This window comes from Acanthochromis polyacanthus, chromosome 5 (assembly GCF_021347895.1).
Source record: "Acanthochromis polyacanthus isolate Apoly-LR-REF ecotype Palm Island chromosome 5, KAUST_Apoly_ChrSc, whole genome shotgun sequence".
Taxonomy (NCBI): domain Eukaryota; kingdom Metazoa; phylum Chordata; class Actinopteri; family Pomacentridae; genus Acanthochromis; species Acanthochromis polyacanthus.
In genome coordinates, this window is record NC_067117.1 from 32,331,518 (window position 1) to 32,353,293 (window position 21,776).

At 40.4% G+C, this 21,776-nt stretch overlaps 1 protein-coding gene across 1 annotated transcript; it reads right to left on the bottom strand.

The window, feature by feature from the left end:
• Positions 1–11,020: 11,020 nt before the first annotated feature.
• pck1 (phosphoenolpyruvate carboxykinase 1 (soluble)) lies at positions 11,021–16,670 on the bottom strand. Its single transcript, XM_022215336.2, has 10 exons — positions 16,507–16,670; positions 15,854–16,137; positions 15,200–15,384; positions 14,428–14,631; positions 13,984–14,171; positions 13,350–13,512; positions 13,016–13,240; positions 12,653–12,784; positions 12,441–12,536; positions 11,021–12,186 (listed from the first exon to the last, which is right to left on the bottom strand). The coding sequence occupies exons 2-10, from the start codon at positions 16,075–16,077 to the stop codon at positions 11,729–11,731; spliced, it is 1,875 nt and encodes a 624-aa protein (XP_022071028.2). The 5' UTR covers positions 16,078–16,137; positions 16,507–16,670; the 3' UTR covers positions 11,021–11,728.
• Between the last annotated feature and the right edge of the window lie 5,106 nt (positions 16,671–21,776).

Here is a 21,776-nt window from a genome sequence, read left to right on the forward strand (position 1 = left end):
ATTGGCGGTGAGCAAACTGGACATTTATGAACAGATTTGTTTGGTTGTCACTTGAAGAGTTCAACTTTTCTTTACAACCACTGCAAGTAAAGCAATGGAACCACATATTGGTTCAATAACACATGACGTCAGTCCATTCAAAACGAGATGCGGGATTACTGAAGCCTTTTTAACCAGGCTGCCATTTCACAGGTGAAAACTACTTTAACAGACAGCTCCCATATTCTACATAGAGAATACATGCTGATGAACTCAGGGAGGAGGTATCAGATCTCTCTCTGTAAATACAAAAGGTGCAAACATTCATTTGTACGTCTGTCTGTCAAGATCATCAGCAAGCAAACATGAAAGACTGGTGGCTTCTTTGTACTTTATGATGATGTTTTAAAGCTAATATTTCTCTTTGTAAATTGACTTTTTGCAAATTGAATGTATTTTACTCTCTTTATACTATCTTAGGTGTTTTTTATCGTCTGTATGCATTTATTCTATGCTTGTCTTGTTGTTTTTGTGGTCTCATGCCCTGAACGTTTTTTAGGTTTTTGTACAGCAGTACCCCTCTTAATCCAAGCCAAATTTCTCCCAAGGCAGACCTTCCAAGCATCAACTGAAACAAGATGCTTCCAGTTTTTACCTAATCTGGTGATAATTTATGTATTTTTCTGCCCCTTCTGAACTCAGTGTACCATTTTAAAGGATTTCCCAATTCCTAAAACGCATCGATGGCAATAAAACTTTGACCTTTCTTTACTTCCACGTTATTTATTAAATTCTTTGAAAGTTTTATTGACATCCATGAGAACAGCGTGGCACACCGTCACTTCTACACAGATAACAGCTGACGTATTTTATCAGTACAGCTGATACACTGTTCAGAGTCTGCATCTGTAGAGATACTACTGTTTCCTTTCTCAGGTAAAATCCATCTGCTACCCTCCATTCATGTTCACTGTGATGAACAACTTCCTCAGAGTGACATAACCTCTCAGCAAACAAGTGAAAACTGAACGTGAAAACATCATGGTATTGTGCTGAGCTGAGTGCTTTAAATGAACTTGCGAAAGCGGCAGAGGCGACCAGTGAAGACATGAAGAAAACCGGGGAATCAGAGAAGATGCACATTTTCCTTTTATTGTTGTTTGTGTACCACAATGCCAGACAATACAGCAGCATGATCTTCCAAATAAAAAAAACGAAAAACCCCTTAAATCAGGCCTCAAGAGAGGTAAACCCCAAACACACCCTTAAAAGCCATTACTGATTATTACTGAGTATAAATACTAAAATCCATCTCTTAAATCATCAGTTTTATTGTATCTAATGTATGAAACATTTTCGTTCTACAACATGTGGTTTTATAAATGTGCCTTAACCTAGTTAGAAAGATCAGAATGGATAAAGTGCAACCCTGGAGTGCCTTTATAGATGAGCAAATAACCCAAACAGTTAAATAAAAGTCAGATAAGAAGTGTGCCCATAAACAGGTAGTTTGAGACACGCAGTAAGAGCATGGTGTTGCATGCTCGGGAGGTAATTATTTTCTCAGAAAAGACATCTGAAAAACAAGAACATTCAGATGGTCCGTGGTTGGCAGGACACAAAAAGTTAATGATTGTCTCGAAGAAGAATTTCCAATGGCACAATCGGACAAACAAAGCTCTCAAAGAGATCTAAGATGTTGTTGTTCTTGGTGGTGTTAAAGTTAATTCAACAGACTTATTGAGTCAAAGGTCAATGAAAGCACGCCGTCTGTCTGTGGACACATACACGAGGTACTTCCCATAATTCCTGCATTTTGTCTGTGGTAGTTGGGAGGTCGCTGATTTGAGTACACATTCTTTCATTATGAAAATTACAGCCTGTGTTACCCCACCAAGGAACGTGGCAGAGTTATGTGACAATCGGCGTTGGTTTGTCTGTCTGTTCGCAACATTCCTTAAAAATGGACGGAATGGACCAACAGATTTGGATGAAATTTTCAGGGAAGGTCAAAAATGACACAAGGACCAAGTGATTAGATCTTGGCAGTGATGCGGCTTTTAGTGTGGATCCACAGATTTGGTAAAGAACTCTGTGTCATTGCAAGATAGCGGCATGGCGTCACTGTAACCATGACAAGTGAACACTACAACAGCTGCCTGCTGATGATCACATGATTGTGATCCTACTACAAATGGACCACTGCAGACTTGTCAGGACTTATCCATCAGAAATGATACAAGGAACAGTTGATTGATTTGTGGGGGTGTTTCGGAGTCCCATCAATTCCTGCCGCCTGCTACATATTTAAGTCACACGATTCGGTATCCATACACAACATACACATGAATAACACACGCCTGTGCTCAGCGCAACGTCATTTTGGTTGAGGGTACATCTATGTTAAATGGACACATTCTATGTTTTAAATTCCATGATATCTGATCATCAATAACTAATGAACAAAAGCTGCATTTCTACAAAAATAGCTGCATTTCTGACAATGCCATAAGGGGAATGAACGGCCTTGACGGAGTACTAAGCTCTCTGACTGATTTTCTAGTTCTTAATTTTGTTGTAGGTTCTTCACCTTGAGGGTGGCAGGAATGATTCAAAAGATGTGAGAAGGCAAGTATTTTGTAGCTGAGTTTTTGTTGTTGAAATTGTATTGTACGGTATACAGCACATTGTTGTTGTTTCCCTTCAAAACATGCATTTAAAGCTACTTGTTTCTTTCTTACAATATACAAGTCATATCTCTTGCTAAACAAATAATGTTTACACCTATGCAGCACCTTTAGCAGCCGTTAAAGTGATAGCAAACCTTTACTTTAGTAAAGAAAAAAAAAGTTGCAATGTGTGACTTAATAAAAATGAGTGGTGTCCACTGATTAAATGGAGTCTTTCAGCACTCTGAAGAGGAACAACCCAGACATTCACAAAATGTGTAATGCATGACAGGTTGGTTCTTCATGTAAAATAGATTTTGGGTTAAAAATTTAGTTAAGCTGCTTTATTTAAGAGGCTCGGGTATAGGTGGGTCATTTTTGACCCTTAGGGCAAGGGGAGCTTACAGGATGTTAAGACCACACAAGGGTTAAGAAAATAAGACTAATTGCTCAGTTTAAGACAAAAATGTTCCACATGAAGCCTCTCAATCTGCGTTCTTGGCTGTTGAACATGACAAAAGACATTTGTCTGCATGCTGAGGGAATGAACTATGCAGCTCACATACCTGCTTTGGGAAATTAGCTATAGTGGGAACTAGAAATGGCAAAACAAAGAATTTACATTGGCTTTTTATACTTCGAGAAACTGCCAGTGGGTTTAAAAGGCTCGTTATCTTTTTTAAAAATGGCCAAAATCACCATTAAACAGAGCCCCAAACTGCAAAAATAAACAGAATCGATACATTTTCAACCTTTTGAACCATTCAGAACATCCAGTTCTGTTGGCAAAATTAACCAAATCCAAGTTTTAAACTGTGATATTTTGTGATGTTATCTAAAATGTACCAAATGCACCATATTACAAAATAATGAAGTTCTGCACTACTCAGTGCGACTGAGTGGCCATGACTGACTCAGCTTCAACCAACAATCATGACAAAAATTTTGGGATTTATCGGTTGAACTGCAGGCAGTGTTCACACAGTAGATGGCAGATAATTACACGACCGTTGAAAAGTTTGGGTCACCCAGACAATTCCATGTTTTCCATGAAAACTCACACTTTTATTCATGTGCTAACATAATTGCATAAAGGTTTTCTAATCATCAGTTAATCTTTCAACACCATTATCTAACACAATGTAGCATTAGAACACAGGAGTGATGGCTGCTGGAAATGTTCCTCTGTACCCCTATGGAGATATTCCATTAAAAATCAGCCATTTCCAGCTAGAATAATCTTTTACCACACTAACAATGTCCAGACTGGATTTCTGATTCATTTATTGTTATCTTCAATGGTAAAAAAAATACTTTTCTTTCAAAAAGGACATTTCTAAGTGACTCCAAACTTTTAAATGGTAGTGTATTTAAACAAACTAAAAACCTAAGTAGTAAAATATCTACAGTGCGTAAAGTCATCTTTTTTGTCCAGTATTCGCGACACCTGTGGACACCTGAATAAAATGTTGTACATGGTAGTTCCAGGTTTATTTGGAAGTCAAATAATCCATGATAATCCACCTCTGTGTTTTTGTCTTTTGTATAATTTGCTACATTTTGCAAAAATCACTATTTAGTTCTGTCTACTTCTAGTCACGGTTGTGCCGTTTCTATTGAAGTGCATGGCATTATATTGCAGAGAAAAATGAGCCAAAAGTGAGTTCAAATGTAGCTCGAGCAAAAAACAGAGAAAAACTGCTTGGCCTATCTGCCACACTGGTTGTAAATCTTTCCGGGTCATAGTGTTGTTTGTGTTTTTGTCTTTAGTGTTCTCAGAAGCATTCAGCTGAAACACATTGCAACAGAAAAGGCGGTGTATGATTGAAATCACAGATAGTGTCAAAAACAAGTCAGTGATGATTAACTTCAGTCGCCGTCATTATCTTCCCATCTTACACAAGAGCTGCAGTGAACCATGGGAGACGAATACACACGTGGACAAAATTGTTGGTACCCCTCAGTTAAAGAAGGAAAAACCCACAATTCTCACTGAAATCACTTGAAACTCACAAAAGTAACAATAAATAAAAATTTATTGAAAATTAAATAATCAAAATCAGCCATCACTTTTGAATTGTTGATTAACATAATTATTTAAAAAAAACAAACTAATGAAATAGGGCTGGACAAAAATGATGGTACCCATAACTTAATATTTTGTTGCACAACCTTTTGAGGCAATCACTGCAATTAAACGATTTCTGTATTTGTCAATGAGCGTTCTGCAGCTGTCAACAGGTATTTTGGCCCACTCCTCATGAGCAAACAGCTCCAGTTGTCTCAGGTTTGATGGGTGTCTTCTCCAAATGGCATGTTTCAGCTCCTTCCACATATGTTCAATGGGATTCAGATCTGGGCTCATAGAAGGACACTTTAGAATAGTCCAACGCTTTTCTCTCAGCCATTCTTGGGTGTTTTTGGCTGTGTGTTTTGGATCGTTGTCCTGTTGGAAGACCCATGACCTGCGACTGAGACCAAGCTTTCTGACACTAGGCAGCACATTTCTCTCCAGAATGCCTTGATAGTCTTCAGATTTCATCGTACCTTGCACACTTTCAAGACACCCTGTGCCAGATGCAGCAAAGCAGCCCCAAAACATTACTGAGCCTCCTCCATGTTTCACCGTAGGGACAGTGTTCTTTTCTTCGTATGCTTGGTTTTTGAGTCTATGAACATAGAGTTGATGTGCCTTACCAAAAAGCTCCAGTTTGGTCTCATCTGTCCAAAGGACATTCTCCCAGAAGCTTTGTGGCTTGTCAACATGCATTTTTGCAAATTCCAGTCTGGCTTTTTTATGAGTTTTTTTCAGCAGTGGTGTCCTCCTTGGTCGTCTCCCATGAAGTCCACTTTGGCTCAAACAACGACGAATGGTGCGATCTGACACTGATGTACCTTGGCCTTGGAGTTCACCTTTAATTTCTTTGGAGGTTGCTCTGGGCTCTTTGGATACAATTCCAACGATCCGTCTCTTCAATTTGTCATCAATTTTCCTCTTGCGGCCACGTCCAGGGAGGTTGGCTACTGTCCCGTGGGTCTTGAACTTCTGAATAATATGAGCCACTGTTGTCACAGGAACTTCAAGCTGTTTAGAGATGGTCTTATAGCCTTTACCTTTAAGATGTTTGTCTATAATTTTTTTTCGGATGTCCTGGGACAATTCTCTCCTTCGCTTTCTGTTGTCCATGTTCAGTGTGGTACACACCTTTTCACCAAACAGCAGGGTGACTACTTGTCTCCCTTTAAATAGGCAGACTGACTGATTATGAGTTTGGAAACACCTGTGATGTCAATTAAATGACACACCTGAGTTAATCATGTCACTCTGGTCAAATAGTTTTTAATCTTTTATAGAGGTACCATCATTTTTGTCCAGGCCTGTTTCATTAGTTTGTTTTTTAAATAATTATGTTAATCAACAATTCAAAAGTAATGGCTGTTTTTGATTATTTAATTTTCAATAAATTTTTATTTATTGTTACTTTTGTGAGTTTCAAGTGATTTCAGTGAGAATTGTGGGTTTTTCCTTCTTTAACTGAGGGGTACCAACAATTTTGTCCACGTGTGTATGTGGCCCCGCACAGCGACGGTACAGGTAATGACAGTCGCGTGGAGTTCAGCGGTCTGTGTACATGTGTGGTGTTTTAATGTGTTTGAACTGACATTTTATGTTTTTAAAGCCAGCTCTACTTACACTACTATTCAAAAGTTTGGAGTCACTTAGAGATCTCCTTATCTTTGACAGAAAAGCAGCTTTTTTTCAATAAAGATAACATTAATGATAGATCCAGTCCTGACGTTATTAATGTGGTAATTGAGTATTCTAACTGGAAACGGCTGATTTTTAATGGAATATCTCCATAGGGGTACAGAGGAACATTCAGCAACCATCACTCCTGTGTTCTAATGCTACATTGTGTTAGCTAATGGTGTTGAAAGGCTAATTTATGATTAGAAAACCCTTGTGCAGTTATGTTAGCACATGAATAAAAGTGTGAGTTTTCATGGAAAACATGAAATCGTCTGGGTGACCCCAAACTTTTGAACAGTGGTGTGTGTAATCCCTCCAGCACGTTTTGGGTGTGTTTGCCCTTCAGCAGTGGTACTTGTGCTGCCTGATGGTGAGTAAAGGGCTCTGAATTTATCCCCTCTCAAAAAAACATTTAGTGCAATGCGCTTAAATAACTTTTCCTCAAATGCTGCATTAATTTATAGTCACGAGCTAAAACCTTGCTGAAAGCTTTGCAAACATAATGTGAAGAAACACTCAGCTCAATTACTTTTTTAATTTCACCTAATTAGCACTCTCAGTGCAACTACTGAATGTTTATTTTTTTTCTCTGGGACTATTGGAACCATTTGTAAACCTCTCTGACCTGAATATAAGAATTTGTTGGACAAGAATGTGGTTAATTTTTCAACTTATGTCTTTATAGCACCAAGTGATTATGATAATGATAATGATAATGATAATGAATGCAGCACTTTGAGTTACATCTCGGCTGAGTGTCTGTCTTTTTGTGTGGCTGGTGTGCATAACATCTTTACTGAGAAATGACTTCACTTTATCAGAAATCTTACTATTTTACACTATCTGTAAAAGGGTGTAATTGGCTTCCTTCTCTTGAATCACTGAATAACCTGAACTAACGAAATAAAAAATCTTTGCAACTATGCAGTGAGAGCACAGTGAGAAAATACAATTATTGGAGCACAGAGACCTTTCATCGAGGCCTACTGTACTTTAAATTGTAAATTTCAAAGATGGCATTTATCTAGTCTGTATGGATATTAAAGAAACAGAAACTTTTGCTGTTTCTCCATGAAATTCAAATAGTTCAAGTCTAATGAATAGCTTGAAATGGTACAAAGGTACACACGTGGACAAAATTGTTGGTACCCCTCAGTTAAAGAAGGAAAAACCCACAATTCTCACTGAAATCACTTGAAACTCACAAAAGTCACAATAAATAAAAATTTATTGAAAATTAAATAATCAAAAACAGCCATTACTTTTGAATTGTTGATTAACATAATTATTTAAAAAAACAAACTAATGAAACAGGCCTGGACAAAAATGATGGTACCTCTATAAAAGATTAAAAACTATTTGACCAGAGTGACATGATTAACTCAGGTGTGTCATTTAATTGACATCACAGGTGTTTCCAAACTCATAATCAGTCAGTCTGCCTATTTAAAGGGAGACAAGTAGTCACCCTGCTGTTTGGTGAAAAGGTGTGTACCACACTGAACATGGACAACAGAAAGCGAAGGAGAGAATTGTCCCAGGACATCCGAAAAAAAATTATAGACAAACATCTTAAAGGTAAAGGCTATAAGACCATCTCTAAACAGCTTGAAGTTCCTGTGACAACAGTGGCTCATATTATTCAGAAGTTCAAGACCCACGGGACAGTAGCCAACCTCCCTGGACGTGGCCGCAAGAGGAAAATTGATGACAAATTGAAGAGACGGATCGTTGGAATTGTATCCAAAGAGCCCAGAGCAACCTCCAAAGAAATTAAAGGTGAACTCCAAGGCCAAGGTACATCAGTGTCAGATCGCACCATTCGTCGTTGTTTGAGCCAAAGTGGACTTCATGGGAGACGACCAAGGAGGACACCACTGCTGAAAAAAACTCATAAAAAAGCCAGACTGGAATTTGCAAAAATGCATGTTGACAAGCCACAAAGCTTCTGGGAGAATGTCCTTTGGACAGATGAGACCAAACTGGAGCTTTTTGGTAAGGCACATCAACTCTATGTTCATAGACTCAAAAACCAAGCATACGAAGAAAAGAACACTGTCCCTACGGTGAAACATGGAGGAGGCTCAGTAATGTTTTGGGGCTGCTTTGCTGCATCTGGCACAGGGTGTCTTGAAAGTGTGCAAGGTACGATGAAATCTGAAGACTACCAAGGCATTCTGGAGAGAAATGTGCTGCCTAGTGTCAGAAAGCTTGGTCTCAGTCGCAGGTCATGGGTCTTCCAACAGGACAACGATCCAAAACACACAGCCAAAAACACCCAAGAATGGCTGAGAGAAAAGCGTTGGACTATTCTAAAGTGTCCTTCTATGAGCCCAGATCTGAATCCCATTGAACATATGTGGAAGGAGCTGAAACATGCCATTTGGAGAAGACACCCATCAAACCTGAGACAACTGGAGCTGTTTGCTCATGAGGAGTGGGCCAAAATACCTGTTGACAGCTGCAGAACGCTCATTGACAAATACAGAAATCGTTTAATTGCAGTGATTGCCTCAAAAGGTTGTGCAACAAAATATTAAGTTATGGGTACCATCATTTTTGTCCAGCCCTATTTCATTAGTTTGTTTTTTTTAAATAATTATGTTAATCAACAATTCAAAAGTGATGGCTGATTTTGATTATTTAATTTTCAATAAATTTTTATTTATTGTTACTTTTGTGAGTTTCAAGTGATTTCAGTGAGAATTGTGGGTTTTTCCTTCTTTAACTGAGGGGTACCAACAATTTTGTCCACGTGTGTAAGTATTGAACTGACAGAGGTTTAAAAAAAGGTAAGTTTACCCAAAACTGGAAAGTAATGTATATTTCAGGCCTTCTTCAGGAAACAAGAAATTGTTTAACAACTTAAAGCTATTCTGCAGCAATGGAGGTTGATCAAGCCTTGAAAGTTGGTGCTACTAAATCCTACAGGTGTCCCACCTTTTCTTGGTTACTTCCAACCCCCACTGTCTGCATGAAAGTAGTGTTGGAACACACTGTGGCACCAAATCCTCCAGAGCATTATATGAAAAGAATTGTACTGCAGAAAGTACTGTGTTGCTATAAAAATAGTGAGGAAAAGGCAATTCACAATAGAAGAGAGACAGACCATCATTACACTTAAAAATGTAGGTCTTTCCTAGAGAGAAATTACGAAGAAAGTCAAGGTGTCAGTGAGTACAGTTTTCTTCACCATCAAAAGGCTCAAAAAACTGGAGGAAACTCTGACATGAAGAGGTCTGAAAGACCCAAAGCCACAACAGAATCAGAAGACCAGTTTCTGAGAGTCAACAGCTTGGTGATAGGAGCTCACAGGACGACAGCTTCAAACACAGATTAATAGAGGTCGTAGTAAGAAGTCTCAGTTTCAACTGTGAAGAGAAGACTTGGAGTTGCAGCAAGAAAGCCATTGCTAAGACATCAGAATAAAATAAAGAGGCTTGCCTGGACCATGAAACATCATCAATGGTGTGACATCAACTGTCAAACATGGAGGAGGAAGCATGATGGTCTGGGTCTGTTTTTGTGGATCCAGGGTCGGTGACTTGTACAGACTGAGAGGAACCCTGAACCTAAACATCTACCACAGCATTCTGCAGCACCATGCAGTACCCTCTGGTATACTGGTTTTGAGTTCTTTTGTTCAGACATAGAATAATTAGGTAGATATCGATTACCTTACTTGCTTGACAGTTTCGGCGAAACCTCTCGCCTTCATCAGAAGCGTCTCACTGACAGCCTGTGACGTGTCAGCCAGCAGAATTTGACAGCCGGCATTTGTGGCACTCCCAGTAGAGTCACCAGATCTGCCAGGCCAACCACACCCATGCCGTAATGGCATCTCGTGGTGAATCCACTGGACCCAACCACCCCACCAGGCATGCCGCATCCCCGCCGGCCTATTTCCTCTGGAGTAGAGTGTCCCAGGTGTCGAAACCGTCAAGCAAGTAAGGTAATCGACATCTACCTAATTATTCTACGTCTGAACAAAAGAACTCAAAACCAGTACACTAATAAGAAGACATAATGAACGTTCCTGAAACCCTCTGATATGTTCCTAGTTGGTCAGGGGTTCATCCTACAGCAAGATAATGACCCAAAACATAAGTCCAAGCTAAGCCAGAACTACCTTAGGAAAAAAGAACAGATGGTGAGCTTGAAAACATGGAGTGGCAGCACAGTCTCCAGACTTAAACCCCATGAAGCTGGTTTGGGATGAACTGGACAGAAGAGTGAAAGCAAAGCAACCTACAAGCGTCACATATTTATGGGAACTTCTGCTACAGAACTGGGAAGAATTTTCTGAAGAATATTTGATTTGTTTTGTGGAAAGAATGCCATGAGTGTGTTCAGTTGTTATATCTGACAAAGGTCACGACTTTGATGACTTAAATGTTTAGAATACATTTTGACTTCTAAATTGATTTTTTAAAAACTTTGTTTGTTTGTTCTATATTTTTATTTCCCCCCCATAATTCCCCCCTCCCCCAAAAAAAGGAAAAACTGGGACATTCTCAAACTTTTGACCGATAGCGTATGTTGTGCTATCATAATCACATGTTTCTTTGATAAAACAATACCAAGTACACCAGATCTTTGAAAAATGAAGCAGAATCAGTGCTAAGTTTAAATACTTTTATTGCTGTTTCCCTCTTTTGGGGCATAAGATCAAAATAAAACAGAACCAAGAGATACTAACATAGTATAAAAATAAATTAAGTCAAAAAACAACAGGAACAGAACACAAACATTTCTCCTTTTGTTAGAAGGGTAACACAATACTGGACATGAACTTTCTTTTTGTGCCATGTAAATTTATATGGCAATGACAGTATGATGTGCATTCATAATAAGTTATCATTAAATAGTAGACCTCAGACGTACAATAGGACAACACATCAGAACAACAATTTTATAAATAGTGCTGCTACAACAACATTAAGACGGATGGAAATTAAACATTTCCTACTGAATTCAGCTGTCTTGAGTGGAATCATGAGTCTTGTTTGTTATATGGAATGTTTGTTAATTCTAGTATTCATACAATTCATCTAAACATCCCTGGGAAATTATTTTAACAAAGGCTTTTTCAAAAGAACAATCTGAAAACAGGACAGAATTTCTAGCTACAGAGCAATTTAAGAAAATATAAAGTGGAAAAAATTATGAGAAGTGTTCCTCTTTTAGAAAGTCTCAAAGGCAGAAATCTACTTAGGACTATTTAAGAAAGTGTGTAGAATTACAGACTTTCAGACTAAGATGAATTACCAACATGGCCGTTCAGAATAACTAACACGGGGTTCTTCCCTCTCGCTTGTCTCTTTCCTCTTTACATCTGCTTCACCCTCTGCTGCAGGAGGTCCAGCTGCCTGGCCACCTCGTTGGGCAGGTCGTCGTTCACCTGCGTGGCGAAGTACTTCCTCACATCCTGCACCTCCTGCTGCCAGAACTCCTGGTCCAAGGAGAACAGCTCGTCCAGGTCCACTTTGCCCTGCAGGCCCTGGAGGTTCAGGGAGTTGTGGCAGGGCAGGTATCCCACGGCGGAGGGCATGGCGCCGGCCTCGCCGTTCAACCGCCTGAACATCCAGTCCAAGACGCGGATGTTGTCGCCAAAACCAGGCCAAAGAAAGCCAGCAGTGGGGCTCTTACGGAACCAGTTGACGTGGAAGATCTTGGGGAGTTTGGCGCCGGGCCGATCGGCCATGCTCAGCCAGTGGGAGAGGTACTGGCCAAAGTTGTAGCCGAAGAAGGGCCGCATGGCGAAGGGGTCGTGCATGATTACTTTGCCTGGATAGAAGAAGCAAAAGAGTGAATAAGTAGGTTTTAAGTTAACTCCTGAAACATAAATCCATCAACTTACTGAGATCTTTTTTGACTTTCAGACTAAATTTAAGTGGCCTTTCACTTTTTTGTAGCTTTACTTCTAACTCCTACATGAGTTATTCAGTAAAATCCAACAGCATCCTCAGGCCATAAACATCCAATTATTGGTTGTCAGGCCAAGCAAACAAGTAATGTCATCAGAAACATCAGATACTGACCTTTGTGTTCAGCTGCAGCAGTGGCCTCGGACCTCATGGCTGCTCCAACAAACACTCCGTGCTGCCAGTTGAAGGCTTCGTACACCAGCGGCACACCTGAAAGGAAGCAGAATATCTGTTATTCTCTAAAATGCAATTGCATCTGTTTTCTCTATATTTTTTATGTGATGTATCGATCCTATTCCTAGGATCTCCATGTAATGTCCTCTCACCTTCTGGCCTGCGCCCTCCGAAAATGATGGCCTCGATTGGGACTCCCTCTGGGGATTCCCACAGGGGGTCGATGATAGGGCACTGTCCGGCCGGAGTGCAGAAGCGAGAGTTGGGATGAGCACAGGGTTCACCTTCAAAGACAGAAAGAGAAGAAAAACATTTTATTTTTCAGACACACACATACAAGCTCATGTCCTCACTCATGGTTCATCTGTATTTTATCTGACAATACAATACTGTCAATGCTCCAACTGCATCCAGTAAACTTTTGTTTTCACTCTTGCCTTTTTTCTTAACTACACAATTTGCAGTCTCTTTTCTTGTTGTTTAAGCTGTTAAATAAACTCTACAGATCTTCTTACCATCCTCTGAGCTCCAGGCTTTGTTCTTCCAGGATGTGACGGTGACTCCCTCGGGCAGGGACTGATCCATTCCCTCCCAGTAAACTCCACCGTCACTGGTCTCTGCAACGTTGGTGAAGACGGTGTTCTTGACGATGGTCGCCATGGCGTTGGGGTTGGTTTTGGCCGAGGTGCCAGGTGCTACACCGAAAAAGCCATTCTCGGGGTTGATGGCACGGAGGTTGCCTAGCAAAGAAAGGAGAGAAGATACATATGAACATGATAAATACTCCTGTCAGTTTAGATTGTGAGTATTATTGCAGCTTTAATGTCCTTGGAGTTTCTCCTTTCTCACCTTGGTTATCAAACTTCATCCAGGCGATGTCGTCTCCAACACACTCGACCTTCCAGCCAGGCAGTGTCGGGCAGAGCATGGCCAGGTTTGTTTTCCCACAGGCGCTGGGGAAGGCTGCTGCCATGTACTTCTTCTCCCCAGCAGGGTTGGTGACACCGAGGATCTGAACACAAGAAGTATTAATTAATTAGCTTTGGAATTAATGGTGCAATGAATCCATTATGTGGCTGATATACCGTACCGTTCAAAAGTTTGGGGTCACTTAGAAATGTCCTCATTTTTGAAAGAAAAGCTTTTTTTTCCCAATGAAGATAATGTTAAATGAATCATAAATCCAGTCTTGACATTGTTAATGTGATAAATGACTATTCTAGCTGGAAACGGCTGATTTTTAATGGAATATCTCCATAGGGGTACAGAGGAACATTTCCAGCAACCATCACTCCTGTGTTCTAATGCTACATTGTGTTAGCTAATGGTGTTGAAAGGCTAATTGATGATTAGAAAACCTTTGTGCAATTATGTTAGCACATAAATAAAAGTGTGAGATTCCATGGAAAACAGGAAATCGTCTGGGTGACCCCAAACGTTTGAACCGTGGTGTATGTAGATGTGTTTTCTTTCCCTTCCTTACCAGCATATGCTCGGCCAGCCAGCCCTCCTCCTTGGCAATGCGTGAGGCGATTCGCAGGGCGAAGCACTTCTTTCCCAGCAGGGAATTTCCTCCATAACCACTCCCGAATGAGACAATTTGTCTGCGGTCTGGGATGTGGGCGATCAACGTCTGCTCGGGGTTGCAGGGCCAGTTATTCACCAGGGGCTCTGGAGGAGGAATCAGTGTTCTGGTTGGTTTGAATCAGTGGACAGTTGATTATGATGACTGAGGCAGCAATAAGTAATGGCGATTGCAGGAGTAGTAAGGCAATTGTGGCAGGAATTTTAGTTGTTGTAGCTACATCATAATAGTCGTTAGTCATCACAGTGTTGGTTAAAGTAGTTCTCACTACGATGGTAGTGCAATAGAAGCAGTAGTTCTTTCCAATAATGCATATTATTCCCCTGCAGTGTGGAAACGTACTTTTAAGGGGCAGAGGACAACCAACGGAGTGCAGACAGCGGACAAACTCTCCGGTTCCCAGCGCAGACAGCACAGACTTCCCCATACGGGTCATCACCCTCATACTGGCCACAACGTAGGGGGAGTCGGTCAGCTCCACCCCGATCTTAGAGAGCGGGGAGCCCACCGGACCCATGCTGTAAGGGATCACATACATGGTACGACCTGAAGGGCAGAGACAAACAGTCGGACACGGTCACATTTCTTTTCACTTTCATGCCATTTTCTGTCAAGCTCTGTTCTTCCCTATTGTAGATATCAAAGTCTATACTTGAGCTTAAAAATTCACGTTTCTAGGCATCAGGAAACTGCAGTTAACAAATAATCAGGGGGGAAAATATGAGTTTTTTGGCCACATTTTGTGCATTTTTTTCTTGATTTTTTAAAAGTTGTTACCGGTTTGTTATACAATATTCTTGTGTTTGTCATCTCTTAAAAGTAATGTTTGCCCTGGATATATATTAAAAGACCCTGATTTTGGTTTTGCTCAAAGTTAAATATCAAACTAGTGTACACCAGCAGGAAAAAGAAAAGATCACTACAAAACACATTTAGCTGCTCAGAAGGATCTGTATTAAAATGATTTGCAATCAGTCATTTCTGCTGTTGTGTTATCTGGGTTTTTATTGGTGAAAAACTTTGCAGATTTTTACTGTTGGGATCCAGATGCTTTCATATAATTTGTTCAGCCTGTCTAATAAGACTCGGTTGAGTCCAACGTCTTGGTCTGTACCTTTCATGCAGCCGGGGAAGCGTTGGGTCATGGCTTTCTCGAACTCTTCCGGCAACATCCAGCGACCCAGCTGGCTGACTCCACCTCCCACCGGTGTGGGCACCGTGTCCTTCTGGGCCTCGGTGACAATCACCGTCTTGCTCTCCACTCGAGCCACATCCCTTGGGTCGGTCCTGGCCAACCAGCTGAAGGAGAAAGAGGAGGAGGTGCGAGAGGAGAGAATAAGAAGACATTAGGGCTTGTTTTTGATCCAAATTGATTCAACTATAGACTACAGTAAAGCAACAAGTTCAGTGTCAGTTCAGCTACCCTGGCTCTCCTACGTGTTGCTGCAGGACGAAGAAACAAAATGTATGTGTTCATTTTACACCCTGAGGGTTTGTTTGCCTGGTAAACAGTCATGGTGTGACTGTGCTATCTGAACTTACTGGTTTGTCAGAATGTGGACTCTTTCCAGGTATGTGAGTGATGCTCAATGTTATGAACAAAAGCATCACCTGCAGTCTGCCTTGATTACATAAATGATCCAAGCTAAAACCCGTGGAAGTCAAAAATGCTTCTTGTAAACAACTCTCTCTGGAGCTCTTGTTGCATAAAAAGTCTAATTTCTAACTTGCTGCTCCACAAAATCCACCTGAACCAACCAAAACCTACCAGTTCTCATATTTGGTGAGCTTCTTGATCATCCCCTGCTCTTCCAGCTGGGTCAGGATAGCCCGGTTCTCCTCATCAGAGCCGTCGCAAATGTGGATGGAGTCAGGCTGGCACAGTGTCACGTTGGCCTCCACAAACTCCCTGACGGCCGGGCTGAGGGCGCTGATGTCGCCCTGCAGGACCCTGGGACCACTCTGGTTCTGGGACTGGATCTGAGGAGGCATAGTGGAGGAGTCTGGAGGGAGAGCGAGCTGATCGAGAGAGAAAGAAAAGACAAAAAAAGTCTGGAGAGAGAACAGAAAAAGAGGGGTAAAGAGGAAAGGAGGGGATTAACAGAAAAGTGTGTAAGACAAGAGTAGAAAAGGATTGCAGTGTAAGAGTGAAAAGATGTCGAGATTGAAAAAGAAAGAGAAAAAGAGAACAGAATGAGGCAAAGAAAATGAAAAAAGAGGAGAAAAATGTGATTAGTATATCTTAAATGTCATCCAAAAAGCATAACAAAGTTTAAATAAGAAACAGTTCATCCAACTTGATGCAGCTGCTGCAGCCTCCAGACAGACTCTGGGTGATGCAACAGCATCCATGTGCAGGATCCCCCTCTACTCTGCAGACAACCTCCACAAATGACACACTTAGAAAAGAAAAATCATCACCTTCAGTAGTTTGTTTGGAGCAGAAGCCTTTAGCTTGGCCTCATCAGCTGAGGTATCTCTGTTGCTTGCTTTCAGGTAGAGCTGAGGACCGACTCTCCTCCTGGGACTGTTGTATCTGCTGTGGAGAGGAGTCGCTCATTTTATACTCTGGGATGTCCCACACGACAAGGGAGGGCTGCTGGTAGAGGAAGAGGAGGTGGGGAGGTGTGTGTGTGTGGAGGGGAGGCTTGTTCTCTGGGTTATTTGTATGAACCTGTTGTTCCTCACAGATCAGAAAAACACAGCGTGTTACAGGTGGGTGGTGAATCATTAATGAGCAGCAGGACGTCATGTCGTCTTCGTGTAACCGGTTCTCTCTGCCGCCGGCTGAATGCTGATAACTCAGAGCTCAGACAGACAGACAGTTTTGTCCTGACCACAGCTGTCTCTCTCTCTGTAGCACCTATTATTGGAGGGAAAGGAGCACATGGGTGAATGTCTGCTTTATTCTGCAGCTTCAACCAGCTTTAAGTTTAATAATGCAAGATTAAAAAACACAAATTAATTTTTTTCTGCTGCTTTGCAGGACTTTAAAAAAAAACTTTTGTGCAAGTTTTATTCTAAATCTGACTAATTTGGTTGCTTTTATAACTTTATTTCATTTTCTAACTTTAATTCATCCTGCAGCTTTAGATAACTTCAACTCTGTGATGTGCATTGCCACTGCCTTTCAGTGAAGCAACCTCCCGCCGTCTTGCAGCAGCTGCTGTTGAACTCTGACCCACATTGCTGAGTGATGTAAGATCAGGGTTCAGCTTCATCAGGCCGTACTGTGACGTGGGCAGCGCTTCGACCGGTCTCCTGTTCATTGGCTGGTGGACAGAGGCTTGCCTGTGAGTGGTCATGGGTCAGCTGGGGGGAATGTGTGAGTGTGTTTGCACATCCTAGCAACTTAGAGACATTAAGAGCTGCAGTAGAAAGTAAGTTACAGTTAGAGAAGTAATAAAACCAGCTGTTTAAGGACCAGTTTTAAGGACAGGAGGGTGTAACAGCCACATAAAAATGCCAGATCCCCACTTTTTACAAGCTCTTTCTTCACTCATGGCTGATGTGGGTTTTGTCTGCAGAAATAATTTCTGCTCTATTGTAAGATTTACTGCAGACAAATAGTTTGAAAATATTTTTGTCAAATAAGAATTACAAAAATCTGAGCAAATTAAACAAAATTGTAGCTGTAAATTATATTACATTTAGAATCTAAATATTTTAAATGACACAGTTGAGAAATGGGATTTACTAATTATTACCAAAAAAATCAGGAAATGAGCATTTATGATTGAATTAAATAAAGTGTGTTCTATTTTCTTTGGCATTGCAATCGAATTTCTCAACAAATTTATAGATTTCAATAAACACTACCGCTCAAAAGTTTGAGGTCACCCAGGCAATTTCATGTTTTCCATCAAAAATCACACTTTTATTCATGTGCTAACACAACTGCACAAGGGTTTTCTAATCACCAATTAGCCTTTCACCACCATTAGCTAACACAATGTAGCATTAGAACACAGGAGTGATGGTTGCTGGAAATGTTCCTCTGTACCCCTATGGAGATATTCCATTAAAGATCAGCCTTTTTCCAGCCAGAAGAGTCATTTACCACATTAACGATGGCTGACTGTATTTCTGATTAATTAAATTTACCTTCAGTTAAAAAATTGCTTTTCTTTCAAAAACAAGGACATTTCTGTGTCAATTTTTGAACAGTAGTTTATTTGCAATAAAATTAAGAATTTAGTTAAAACATTGTTTTCAGACCCGGGAAAATAATGTACTTTTAAATTTGCTGTGTATTTATTTTGCTTATATAGCCACATGTATACAAAATGTCATGAGTTTTAAGGTCTGAAGATGTCATCGGTTTGGACTATTTGCAGTAATGTATGCACAGCATTCTGGCCCATGACAACAGGAGTAGCTGCAGATGTAGCAGAAAATGAAAAACTGTAATAATAGTTTTACTTAGTACGCCAGCAGTAGTAGTACCATTATTAGTGGAAGTAAAGTTAAATAGCAATGGTTACGGCAGCAGCTGTCGTTATCACTACTAAGAGGAAGAAATGTAGCGCTACTGTTAGCATAGATATCATCTCAAAAAGTAAAATTGTATAACTGATGATACAGTTTTGGAGTATTTTTGTCTACAGAAAAGTAGTCGAAGTGCTGAGCAGGCAGATGTTTCCTCATTGACGCCTCGCCGCACATGGATTTGACCTTAAAAGTGATGCAGCAGCAGCCGGCGGTAACTTCCCAGGAGTCTGACTGAATACTGAACAGGAAGATTAACAGATAGGAAAGAAACTGGCATGATTATTGCACTTTAAGTTAGATAAGAAGTGCTGTTCTGGTGTTTTATGAACAGTATTCTAAATTGTGCAATGAAGCATCAGCTGTCATAAAAGACAGACACAGAGAGGATCTTTAACCTGAGTGATAACCTGCAGGGACTCTTACCGTCAGAATGATACTGCAGCAGTTATATAAATAGTCGTGCTTAATATGTGACTGTTTGTCTAAATGCTTGATTTAACCTCAATCAGTGCATGATAGGAAAGGTTTCAGTTCCCCAACAGCGCTGCTCAGAACAACTGTGTCAAAAGAATCTCAATTCAGAGTTAAATAACTAGTTTTTTGAGATCTTTTGGCACAATTTTGCAGTTTTTGTCAGCACCATTTCTTCTCTCATGAAGACAGCTGAATTAAAAAAAATTATTTGGCGCCTCAGTAGCTCAGCAGGTTGAGTGGGCCACCCATACAAAGTTGCTATAGTCCCCGATGCAGTGGTCATTTGTCTGATCCACAGCAATTTGCTACATGTCATTCCTCTACTCTTCTCCCCACATTTCCTGTCTCTCTTTCCACTATCCTATAAAATATAGCGTGAAAAGGCCTAAAAGAATATTTTGAAATAAAAATATACGTCATTTAGCAGCTACAAAAGCTAATTCTGGAGGTGGTAGAGACCAAAGCAGCTACATGAGCTACAGACAGATAATTAGTGGAGAACACCATCAAGTAAATACTTTTGTGATGTTTGTTTAGTGCAGCATTAAAGCAGAATCAGTGTATGAACTGGAAGTACCAGGTCCACCTCGCTCAGCAAATATTGTTCGACTGCAGCCCCTCTTACTATTGGAGTTCCACAAGGCTCTATTTTGGGCCCCATCCATTTATCATTGGGGTCGATTTATAAGAAACGTCACACTCGTTTTCATTATTTTGCTGACAATAAACTAATGTACACTACTGTTGAAAAGTCTGGGGTCACTTAGAAATGTTCTTATTTGTGAAAGAAAATATTTTTTTTTCAATGAAGGTAACATTAAATGAATCAGAAATCCAGTGTAGACATTGTTAATGTGGTAAATGAATATTCTAGCTCATTGATTTTTAATGGAATATCTACATAGGGGTATGGAGAAACATAAGGGTATGGAGGTATTATTTATGAGCAATGAACACACCGAGACCCAAAGAGGAAGAATCCGCTCAGATGGGGTGCCTGAAGTTCTGGCCGGCAAAACGGGCCTTGGCGCCGAGCTCCTCCTCAATCCTGAGAAGCTGGTTCTACTTGACTAGACGCTCAGATCGGCAAGGTGCACCTGTCTTGATCTGTCCAGTGCAGAGGCCGACTGCAAGGTCAGCGATGAAGGTGTCCTCAGTCTCTCCAGATCACGCCTGTGTTCTAATGCTTCATTGTGTAAGCTAATGGTGTTGAAAGGCTTCTTATGGAAAACATGAAATTGTTTGGGTGACCCCAAACTTTTGAACAGTTGAGAACATTTGTAGTCTTATGATAATAATGCATAGTAGTCCTTTTTTTCCAGGTTTATGGAGTGTTAGTCATAAAGTATACAATTCACAATCTACAACACATCTAGAGATAATTCTATATTGCTGGTTTAGGGCAGCATGAGGACAGCCTTTAATCAGTTCTATCTGTAAAGAGAGAAGGTCCAGATAACAGAGGATACCTATATGAGCTACAGACAGATAATCAATGGAAAACATCCATCCATTGATCCATTGGGGCTGGATACCACAGAGTAAATACCTTTGCCGTAGTTTTTGTGCAGCATGAAAGCAGGATCAGTGTATGAACTAAAACTGCATAAGTACCTGGTTCATCTCACTGAATGAGCACTATTGGGGCACCTTAAGGCTCCATTTTGGGCTCCATCCATTTCTCATTGCACTCATTGAGGTCCATTTTTAGGAAACTCCACACACCTTTTCATTATTTTGCTTACAAGACACAAATGTATTTGCAACTAAAATCAAAACTGAGACTGAGATTGTTGTGTCTGATAGACCTGATAACACTTTTGGTCCTTTGGCTTCAGATAATCACTCTTTAAAAAAATCTTGTAGTGATCTTTCACAACTCCTTTGAATTTGACAGTAAGTTCCACTCGAAACTAACGTTTTTGTTAAAACTTTTAGCCGGACTAATGCCCAATTTCTCTCTCTCTCTCTCTTTCAAGGACTTTGAAAAGGTTAAAGTTGTCTTTATCATCACATGGTTAGACTACTGTAATTCCCTATATGTGAATGCAAAGCAGTTTTATCGAGTTCTATATTAACTGTACAGCACTTTGGTTCATCTCCAGATGCCCAAGAAATAAATCTGACTTTACGATTAAGGGCCACCATTTGAACACCTACACTGAAACACAGCACAAATCTACATAGCCTAATCGCTTGGTAGCAGTCCAAATCTAAATATATTCATATGAAATCAGTGGTGGCTTGCGTGTACTTGCTCGAAAATTAGACAAAGGAGATAATTCAGAGTGTAGTTACGGCATTTTAAATTGAGGAAGTACAAGCCTGAGTTGATTTTCACAAATGTTTATCATAAACTTTCTGTTGATCGACTGATTACATCAGTTTCAATCTCTGCAAGGACACAAAGTCAAATAATAAACCAAAATGTGATAAACTTTTCTAAGAATTAAGCACCGAAGACACAACTTTAACGATTTCATGGAATTTGTGCTCCACATCAGAGCATTGATGGAGTGATGGCAGCAGCAGGCAGACAACAGACTAAAGTGTGTCATCCAACCTCAGCTCAAACTCTTCAACACGTCAAACTTTAGCAAACAGCCGCTGCAATCAAAGAGGTTAAAGTACCGAACGTTCTGACGTAAAGCCTCACACCTGATAGCATGCAGGGTTGGCAGGGGGAGATCCTCTTTGTCAAAGGACTAATAATGTACTGCAGCCGA